The sequence below is a fragment of the Eurypyga helias genome, unplaced genomic scaffold (assembly GCF_000690775.1).
Source record: "Eurypyga helias isolate BGI_N326 unplaced genomic scaffold, ASM69077v1 scaffold20570, whole genome shotgun sequence".
NCBI lineage: Eukaryota > Metazoa > Chordata > Aves > Eurypygiformes > Eurypygidae > Eurypyga > Eurypyga helias.
The window spans coordinates 1-11,039 of record NW_010224051.1 but is presented as its reverse complement, the minus strand read 5'-3'; the positions used below and the strand labels follow the sequence as shown (position 1 = coordinate 11,039).

The window sequence follows — 11,039 nt, the reverse complement described above, 5'->3', positions numbered from 1 at the left end:
AAGAGTGTAATCCAAAAGCCTTCCCATCAGGGTAACTATGGAGGGTTTTAGAACCGCATGTATTTGTGCTCTACTCTCCTCCTAAGCCTTCTGATCCTTTGATGGATCCGTTCATGTGACTAAACACTTCTGAAGGTGTCGCAAAGGTCTCAAAAAGGAAGGAAGAGACCGATCCCATACTTCCTGATGTAAGGAAGGCTATTTCTAAGTCTGAAATACATAAGTACCTGTCCATGCATGTGCAGCCATCTAGCAGAGGTTTACAGCCCTGACTGTTTCTAGAATCTGTCTCACCACTGGTGAAGGAAAGCAGTTGACCCACAGAATGCAAACTAGCACAAGATGAAAGGAGGAAGAAAATGCAGCAAGTACTTTGCATTTACACAACTTAATCACATCGATTACATGTATTGTATTCACCTGAAGCCTCATTTGGAAGATGTTCTACACATGACTGAAGTAACAGGAAAGGTTCAGATGAGTTGACTCAAAACCAACACGGAATGCTAACCAGGTGAAGACAGCACAATGTCCACACCAAAGGAAACAGAAGACAGCGCTCTCCTCACACATACGTGTTTGGTGGGGGCGAAGGAGAAAAGTACACATGCACAAAAAAGGGCAGAAATTAACTCAGCAGCTTTTTCTAATCAGGACTAGCGGTGACAATGACAGAGGCACACAGACATCATCCCACGCTTTCTTGCTATGGATTGTAGTAACTATACTCCGTAAACACGGTCTACGGCCCTGCATGGTCTCCTCAGACCTCTACCTGGAATCACGTACAGACTCAGCTCTCCATGCGGGCACCAAACAAGTTGAGGTAGGTAAGGCTACAGACATAGGAAGTGAAGCGACACTATGAGCTTCACTGGGTAGCCTTTAAAACCCAAGAAGCTGCTCCTTCACCTCTGTGCTCCTGATCACCTGCTCTGCTACAATCCAGCTACAATTTAATTTCAGAGGAAGGTAAGAGCAGATCAGGAGTGCCAGGCTGACACTGAACACACAACTGGCTTTAAAAGCCCAACTCCCTTACACAGTAGCCTTTCCCCCTGAGATATTTTAAATTAAAATCCAAGCTGATATAGGAAGAGATCACATCCCATCCTCTTTATTGAACGGAGGGAGCCAGCATTCCTCCTCTCATTAGGCATGCGCTACGTGGATTGCTTGCGAGAGGCTCTCCTTAGTGCCAGAGGTTCATGCCAACGAACAGTTTAGTAAATCCTCCTCTTCGAGGCCAAAGGGCTGAATGTAAGAAAGGGGCCAGGTTTCCAGCTAAAATTACATTCACCAATAAAGCTCACGAGAGGTCAAATTTTGCCATAACTCACTCTCTCCTCAGTAACTGATTTCCCCGTCACTGGGGAAGGAGCAAAAGAAGGAGGAAAAATAAAATGTGTTTGTCTGAGAGCCCTAAGGGCTTGCAGTGCTGGAGGTGCAAAGCAGGTTCCTGGATTCTCATTTATCAACCTTAAAAGGGATGGAGTGATAAATGCACAACCAGCCCTTTAATATTTTATGCAGGTGCTAAAGCGACTTAGCTGTCACCTTCAATACATCACCAGAGGCTGATACACCAGCTTTCGTCACTCCAGGCTGGGAATTTTTACAATTTCATTTCTATTTCCCTCTCTTCACATATTTCCATGTATTTCTTACTACGTGTAACACACAAAAAGCTATTTTCCCCCAAATGATCTCCCCAATTCTACCAATTCCTGCTCATTCCCTCTTCAGCCACGTTTCTTGAGCAAGAAATAACACCACACTTTTGTTCAAGACCTGCACAAATTTCGCCTCTCACCATTCAAGAGAGGCAGAACGCTGACATGACTTTACACTCTGGTGACAGCTGAAGGCCCTGCCCTTTATGAAAGGCAAATCTCCAGGTCCTTCCCTTTAAAGACAGGCAATGATCAACTTCCCCAGTGGAATGATTTACAAGGGTCCCCAAAACACTGGCGCACCTCGAAATCCTCCCTCCAGGAGAGTAGTGGCCCGTATCCTCTTCTGCCCGCACCATTCGTACTCTTCAAAGCGGTTGCCGTTCTCGTTCTCGATGTCCACAGAGTCATCCTCAGTCATGCACGAACCTTCTCTCTGCACAGGGTAAAGCAGGGGCAGAGCATTGAGATGCATGAAATAGCTCCTGGGGTTAATAACTCAGGGTGGGATGGACAAAAGCTGGACTGTTCCCAGGACAGCTAAGTATAGAGCAGACAGCAGCATCTACTCCCACCCCCACTCCCAGTGATCTGCCTAGAAGTAAATGGGTGCTGGAAGAAACTTGGCAACCTTAAAATCAAAACAAGTTACAAGGTTCACCATTTTTACATATGGAAATTTAAATGTTATCCTAGAGCAAATTTCCAGGGGCACGCTGATCAAAAGACACCTCTCTCAACACTACGCACCTCTTGAGGCAACAAAAATGAATGTTATCCTCTCTATTGCGGGCTTTTCCTGAGAAACAAGCACAGAAAGCCCTACAACAAAGCTCTTCCCCTCCCCTAGGGCATGTTTCTCCTTCCTCAATGTCTCTGGGACAATCAACAAGAGAATGGTTCTGCTCAAATGCACTTTCTGGAGTAAGATAGTCATGCAATATTTACAAATGCCAGTCTGTTACAAAAGAACCCAACAAAACCCAATTCTAATGCTGTCAAAGGCAGAGACCAGAAAGAGCTCTTCTTGCTGTGCTATATAAGAAGGGTGAAGTCCTACGAAAGGCTTAAAAAAACTTCAACAGCTCTACCTTTACAGTCTACACTTAGACTTCAATAGCAGCAAAAGGGTGAATGAACTAAAAAAGTTACTAATGCAACACAGGAGAAAAATCCAGAAGAATCTCTCTTCCAAGACAAAGAGAAGTGACTACAGATCTTAGGGAGACATAGTTAGCATTGCCTGCAAGCTCAGCAACGTTAGTTTTTGCCCCACGTTAGGTCAACTGCCAACAAAGCTGGGGGTAGGGAGAAGGGAATGGCAGCTGGTGATCCTGCTGCGCCTCTACCTTTGCAAGGCATTGTTCCACATGCCTACTCATCTCCTCCTCGGATCCTGACAGAGGTCGGCTGCAGAGGGGACATACCTGCCCTTCGTCTTGCTTCCTCCGTTTCATTTTCCCAATCCGAGCTGCATGGAGAGAGCAGGGAAAGAAAACAAAACAAACAAAGGAAGACATGTCAAGTTTGCAGATCCACTCTTCTCTCTATTTGCTCAGCTCCAAATAATAAACCCTTGGCAGAAATACTAATATTTCACACCAAAAAAATCCCACAGCAGCTCCCTATTCCGATGTCCGTAGGCAGTACAGAGACTGTTACTCAGCACTTTCCAGATTAAATCCGTAACCTGTGGCTGCGTACAGCCTATTTCAGAGAGGCAGCTACTCACAATTTAGTAACTAGGAGAGGGAGTATCTGCTGCGCGTCCCCAGATAAGTTAAACAAACGGTTAAATACCTTCTCTTGGAAGCTTGAAATTGTTTTCAAAGCTAAGTGACCAAGCCACTGAATCTTCTTCTGAATTCTGCCTTTTAAATCCGAGACCCACCCACAAACACATCTGTTCCCTATACAGGAACTTGCTTAGACCATCAAAGGATGATGCAGCACCTGAAAAGCCTTGGACAAGGTACATAACAGTCACTTCCAGGACCACAGAGTCTTCTGCACACCCTGAGTAATTCCTCCCCAGAACACCAAGAGCAAGTCAGAGAAACATCTTAGTAGCAGGTAATGTTTATGGAGAGGAAAGATCTTTGCTGTGAAAAAGGCAGCACCTACACTGGCTACCTTCTGGCGCTCTCTGTTGTTTTTATTTCACTACTTTCATGGAAAGAAAAACTGGGGGCTACACTGCTTTCCTGTGGGAACCCTCTGGGAAACAAACATGTTAGGAATCACGATGATTAGAGAAAGCAGCCAAGGTAGCCTGTTGCTTAATCCAATCTCTGGTTAATTTGAGACATCGTTTAACATGATCAAAACATCTGGAACCAAATCATTTGCATTAAAAATAACTTCTGTCCTTTATTATGATGGCTTTAGGCAGGTATTACTGAATAACTCAATCACTGGCTGCAGGAAAGTTGCTATTTAATTAATAAGGAAGGTCAAAATTCTGAATGAGAGACAAGGAAAAGCCCAAGGAAAGCCCATGTGATAATGAGAGATGACACCACCAAAAAGCTGTGTTAGCCAGAAATCGTTACTGACATTGCGGGCACTGCAGCATGCTCTCAAAGCCTTCATGCCTCAGTACTGTGGGATCAACAGCCCACTGCAGCCAGCAAGTCAGAGAAAGCTCCCAGAATGCCAGAAAGAGAAGGAGCGGGGTTCAGGAAAGTTTCTGTCAATAGTTTAAAGTGCATCAACTTAGTGCACACACATCACCAAGTGAACAACAAAAGTCTGAGCTGAACACACCAACACAGACCTGAAAGGCCTCTTTTCCAAGGCTTTCCTGTTGGCCTCCCTGGACTCAGGACTCTCCTGAGTTAGGATATACTTTCCCATAGTCCAGAACTAGGAATATTCACCATCCCCTACACTCTGTGATGCTCCAGAATTAAGAAGGCTTCAAATTATTCCCCGGGCATTGGTTTTCCTCACTGAATGAGACAGATTTGTAGGAAAACTCCCTCCAAAACAAATCTTCCTTCCTGGCACCACAAAAAGGCTTCTGCAAATGTGACATTCCTAGAGAAAGGCAGCAACTTGAGACCACAAGCAGAATGCTTGAGAGACCTGGCACTTTGAAAGCGGTGTGCATGTACCTGACAGTCTATGTTGTTCATCAGCCATCCAAATTGCATCTGCTGAAGCTCCAGAACCTTCTCTGGTGTCGGGTACACCACACCGACAGCTCCACAGCCCACTTCAGGTACTTCAGCATGCCTAGCGAGATATTTTAATAGCTTCCCTTCTACTTTGTCTGCTTAAATATCCTATTTTACCTATATTGTCAGCTTCTACCCCAGAAGGTAAACCACATGACTTGCAGTCAATACAGAAGCAAACGCCATGAAGCGTTAGTGCTGATTTCATTGTGCCCAGATGAATTATGTTCTGCTTTTAAATAAAACAATGTCCCCCAATGTAGCTTCTGTGTTTTCTCTCCCCTTCCTGAACCCCAAAATGCTACCCCTCCTCCCCTTTCAACATCATCCAGCCCTGTTACCAGAAGCAGAGTTAAGCCGTGTTGCTTCTGGTTTGTAGTTCAGTGCACAAAAGACTTCCGAAGCTCTGGTTTAACGAACACCCACATCCTCCAAGATGGCTCTTCCGCCTAAGGATGCTCTTTCCTTGCCTCACTACCTCTGCGGAGCCAGCACAAAACGGCGGAGGCAACTGAAATCAGACAACTTGAGTGTTCTCCAGCGAACACCCATCTGGCCAGAGACAAACACAGCAACAAAGCCTTCTCTCTCCTGGTCGCAGACACATCTTTCTCTCACCTCATCCTGCTTTTGAACAGGGAAACGTGGGGAAGGGGCACTAATTATTCTGGTAGGACTCCCCATGGCCGAACAATTCAGCTAAGTCAGTCTGCCTGGCAAGTTTATTAGTATTTTTAACTTTTTTACTGCTATTCTCCAGTCCATGCAGTGTAACAGTGATAAAAAGAGGACGATTTGTTTCAGGTCTTACACGGATAAATTCCTGGGACAATTTTGCCAGAATAAGCACCTGACCCACTGTCGAAACGTGAGTGCAGCGCTGGGAACAGAACCTCTGCTTCAGAACACTCTGCTTCAGCTCCACGCAAGACTCGGCAGACAGCCCCCATCTCGGCTCATTTAGCTCCGCCGAGGAGCAGCCCTTCACGTTCTGGTGCCACAAGTGCAAAAGCCACTGGATGAAAGAGGTGTTGAAAACAAATCCCCCTGCCATTTTCATTCTGTGGTCATTAGCAGCGGCATGCCCAGAGCAGCCCAGGGTGCCCCTGGTGACAGCAGAGGCCGAGAGGGAACGCTGCAGCCTGGAAAGCACATCCCGAGCAGCACTGTCCCTACCCGACACGACACGCAGCCTGGCCATCACTTCCAATCAGCGCAGAAGGGACGGAGTGGCCCCAAAGGCAGGGGGTGATTGTGGTGCTGTCCCGAAGGGGAGCAGCTCAAAAGAACACGCAAGTGAGACCACAGGATTGTTAATTAGTGTTGATAGATGCGATCATTTCTAATTAGCTCACTAATCCCTCTCCCCCTCGCTCCTGTCACAGGAGCATGGTGGGGGGGTGGAATTAAGAAAAGCCATTCCCTCTCGTAATTCAGGAAGATAAAAATGCAGCCATCAGAGGACAGGATGCAGGAAGAGGACGGAGCTGAGGGAAGGAGGTTTCGCACAAGGCTGACCCATTCTTATCTCTGACTAAACAAAGACTCTGCAGTTATTATTCCAGCCTTCTGCCAGGAGTTCACTAATTTTTATTAGCATTAATAATTATTATTAGGCCATCAGAGGGCTTCCAGCACCTTTGAGACCTCACTATTAACAGATGTACATTACCCTACACTGCTCCTGCTGCATGTGTGTGTTCTCCCTTGGGTTACACGAAACCATCGGGCACTGGAAGAGCTGAAGTCACCAAAGTATAGGAATGAGAAAGTAGCACACGGAGGTGAGCAAAAAAGGGGACTCTGCAAGGGCCGGAGTCGCAGTTACGGCCTCTGACTTCACTTAAGAACTGTGCTGGCTAAGGGAGCTGCTTTCCCCTGTCCCAGTACAGGGTGTCTTTTGGGACTAGGCAAGGGGAGAAGCTACAGGAGCCAAACTGTGCTTGCCAAAGCCTCCGCTGCTGAGGGTACACCAGCCCACTGCATCCACAAACACTGCTGCCTTACAGGTGGAAGAGACTGGGGATTTTTTTTTTTTAATCACAACAGGCTCTTCCCATCAAGGCTAAACCTTATGAATGCCTAAAGATCATGTTATTCTCTAGCCCAGCAAAACTTCCTGAGAGAAAAGCTAATGGGTTTTAGTTTTCACTGGCACTCCCCTCCCCAAGCAAAAATTCACCTTCAGGACAGGGCACTAATTGCCTCAGAAGTGCTCTTACATAGTATCTAGCAGTGGACACTATACAAACCTCTACCGCAGCATCAAAGGAGATGATTAAGTTACTAGCAATCTCTCTTATGATTCCTTCCACCAGTGTGAGTGGTCCCCCGAGTCCCATGCAGACATCATTAGCAGCTCCTGCAATGGCAGGCCAATCAAATTAAGTGGAAACATTTTTGTCTCCTTTCCAGTGAAAATCATCTCCCTTTAGTCCTTCCCACCTACCAGCTACAAAAGCACACGACAACACTGGCGGTGGTTCAACAAACTGCACAGTGACCACCTCCACGGAGGTCTGCCCAGAGAAGCAGGCTGGCTCACCACCAATACAGGAATCGGCTGCTCGGGCAGGCGCAGGAGCAGCTCTGTAAGGACCTATTTTACAGCTCTACTGAGAATGCCAACTTTGCAAATACCCACCTAAATTTGAATCAAAGCTATTCAAGCACAAAGAGTTTAGCACCCGCTCTCTACAAATCTATGAGAGGAGTCATACTTTGTCAGACCTATCCCAAAAAGCTTCTGCGGCTGATCAACTTATCCAAGAGCATTTGATCCAAGGGAACAAAGGCAGCAGTGGCAGAGCACAAAAAGCCATTTCAAGAACAAGCTAAAGCAAGAAAACAGATGGTCAAGAATGAATCTGTTTCAGACCTTAGGTACAATTTGCTGCTCATCTGCCAGAGAGAACATGAAGGGAAAAATTCACAGAAGGGTCTCACTGGGGCTTTCACATCTGCATGGCCAAACTTCCAGACAGATGATTTTCAGCAACCTTCAGTCTGACACTATTCCCCAAGGTTGGCACACACTTAACCTGCTGAATCCATGTTCCGATACGCTAACCCGTAACTTTGTGCCTCTAATCCTGAATGACTACCTAACCTGCTCTGCACTGCTAAACACCATACACATCAATTTACAGGGTGGCTTAAAGTTTCCAGTTTGGCAACACTGGAAATAAGGCCAATGAAAGAAATGCCTTCTTCATCACATGGGCTAGTCGGGAATCGGCGCCTCATACTCCTGGGTTCACAAGGACACCACCTCTGCAAAGTGAGTTTAGCACAGGTGAGAGGTGCGGGATTAACTCACTGAGGCTGACAGGGAGGTTCACACACATGCACTCAACTGAGAGTCTAACGGACAGAACATTAATCTCCTGCTCCAGAGCTTGCAAATTCATTCACCTTACTTACAGTTCAATTTAAGTTAAAGGTTTGACTTACAGAATTAAAATTCTGGACCGTCAGGTACCTGTGAACCATGGAACTATCAGGTCCTAATCATGTCGCAGCCAGGCCAACAGCAGCTCAAAGAAGACATCTCCCTCCCTACCTTCTCTTTCCTTAGCTCTTGTTGTGCTTTCCCAAGAGAACACAACAGGATGGAACACACTGAGGAGATGTGACAGCACTTGGGCACAAAAAGCCTGGGCAGCTGAGATTTGAGCCAAGGGCTACGTGGGAGAAGAACAAACACCGTCGGGCCCTTGTAATGGGAGCAGTTTCCAGAATTGAATCTGAAACTCGGCTGGGAAGAAGCTTGACAGAGATACCAAGATAAACTGGTTACAATAGTACTGAAAACTACACTTAAAACATAGTAAAACAAATGAAACCCATTTTCCTTTGACAGATAGACTGCATTTTCTACATACTAAGTTTCTTCAGTGTGTCAATAAGAACATGAAACAAAAAGCCCAGTATCTTTGGACAAATCCTTCATGACTACCATCAATGTAAACTAACGAGGATAAGGAAACCATTATCACAGAGCAAGCTATAAAGTTGCATGATTGATTAGAAAGCTCATTAAAACACAAGATATAGACAAATAAGCTTTTTTTTTTCTTTTGCCCCGAAAGCACTCAAGTGTTCTCCATCTGGAGCAATACAGCTTAAATAACTGTTTAACAATATTGTGGCAAAGCTTATGAATACCACAAAGTTATTTTAGTGCAAACAAACACAGAGGAGGAAACGACAGCAAGCTGAGTTCTAATCTAACAGCATAGGACTGAACCAGGCATCACTACAGGCATGTTCTGGCAACAGCAGTAATCAGAGTCATAAAAAGGTCAGGAGGAACCAGCTCTGATCTATTTTGACCTTCTTTGTGACCCAAAGCCAGGTAATACTTCTGCAGCCAGCCCTCTAATTTCTGGACCTAGTACTGTTAGGGTGTACAACAGCACACTCAGGAAATACCATCGTTATATGGGCATTATAGAAATTAACCAAATGTCCTCATCTGGAATATGGCCATTAGTTCTGCTCACTGTACCCCAAAAGCTGTATACAAAATAAGAGTACAAGGTTCAGCAAATACAGTGCAAACGCTGTAGAAAACTAGTGGCCTGCGTTTGGATGATGAGCCCAGGTTCACAAAAATATCTGAGAACCAGGCCCAAGAGGAGTTCCTAGTCCGCAGTCTACACAGACTGTGCTGCAGCCCTACTTTGGGCTGAAGTCAAAAGCATAAAGCACTACTGAGCCAGTTCAGCAGAACACGCTGTCATCAAGAGCTTTCATCCATACTGAAGGACTCCACAACACCAAAAACCTCACAAGCCTGGCTCAGACTTCTTTTTTAATTATTATTTAAAATAAGGTAACTGCACCTTGTTGGCCTGAAAAAAGGTGGAAGGGGGGAGCTTAGCCCCAGCTATCCAAAAATTATAAAGAAACAGTTTGACATCACTGACTCCAGAGACCTTTGTCACACAAACCAAGTCACAGCAGAGCAATACCTCAGTGCATTTCAGCCATCTGAAGTCCCTGTGTCTGGGAAAGGGTCTACCTGTGTCTGGGAAAGGGTCTCCCTGCCAATGCCGGCAGCTCACTGCACTCATCCAGGAGTGCAGATGTGAGCACACCCGCCAGCAGATACCCGTCACTGATGCGAGTCTGCAACTCTTTGTTGTAGACTTAACAGACTTTCAAGAGTTCACAGGTTTTTGGCCCTCAGGGTTGATACTCAAAAAACTCCAAGCTTGCTCTGAATTCAGTTATGTATAACAAAGTTATTGGGGCAGTAACTTAATAACACTTCTATTTGCTTAAGACTATGTTAACATGCAGCACTTGACATTCAAGCAAGATATTTCGGTATCAGCAGACTCTAAAGCCTTTTCCTATTTTGTTAAAATACCTCTATCTTCTTCTAAATAAACTGCATCAGCACAATGTCACTGGTGTTATCCCAAATGATCACAGCAGGAAGCTCAAAATTATCAAGCCTCCTGATAGCCCCAACAACCACATTTTGATTAAATGGTACATATTAGACCAGTTATAAGCAATGCAAAATCAGATGATGGAATATTGTTACTATTCCAACTTCTTCAGTTCCAGGAAAAAAAAGTATACTTTCATTTTTTTTTTCCGATTTACAAACACAGGGATGGGACTTTCTGTCTCTGAAATAGTAACCTCTCATTGTTTGCTTTTTAAATATCAAGACACTTTTCACTAGAAGCGCTTGTTTACCTGTTAGGAACACCCAGAAATACGAGAATAAAAGTAACGCACCAGCATCTGCAGGTTTGATGAAAAAAAAAAACCCACTACAAACCAACCAAAGAAAACTACAGCGTGACATCAGCTGCACGGACGCTCAGACTGCTGGTTTAAAAGTTTACTGCAAGATTCTGCCATGTGAGCTGGGAAAGCGCAGCAGCCTGGCCCCGCAATTTAAAATACAGGATTCAGGGCCTACTGATAAACTCGCTGGTGGGATGCCAGCGCTGAGAACTATCCCCCCAGGAACGGGCAGGGTTTCACCCCAACACACTCCGAGCCCGGCTAGGCCCCGGCGAGGCGGGGGGCAGCTCCCGGCCTGCGGAGAGGTCGGAGGGGAAATTGTTCGCACAACTCGGCTGAAGTCTGGAAAGTTTTCCGGGAAGGGAGGCGCGGGAGGAGGGACGGGGGCGGGACGGGGCGCCGCGCGGGACCGCACTCA

The 11,039-nt window shown here is 45.7% G+C and overlaps 1 protein-coding gene across 2 annotated transcripts in view; it reads right to left on the bottom strand.

The window, feature by feature from the left end:
- Window positions 1-3,139, bottom strand: part of RNF220 (ring finger protein 220) — a 47,276-nt gene extending 44,137 nt beyond the window's left edge. Inside the window, exons 1-2 of one of the 2 annotated variants that reach the window (XM_010160285.1) lie at window positions 3,023-3,139; window positions 1,977-2,109 (exon numbers count right to left, since the gene is read on the bottom strand). In XM_010160285.1, the coding sequence (XP_010158587.1) occupies window positions 1,977-2,109; window positions 3,023-3,130 (241 nt within the window). In that variant the 5' untranslated portion in view covers window positions 3,131-3,139. The remainder of the gene's footprint in view (window positions 1-1,976; window positions 2,110-3,022) is intronic. The other variant, XM_010160292.1, reaches the window with a different exon arrangement.
- Between the last annotated feature and the right edge of the window lie 7,900 nt (window positions 3,140-11,039).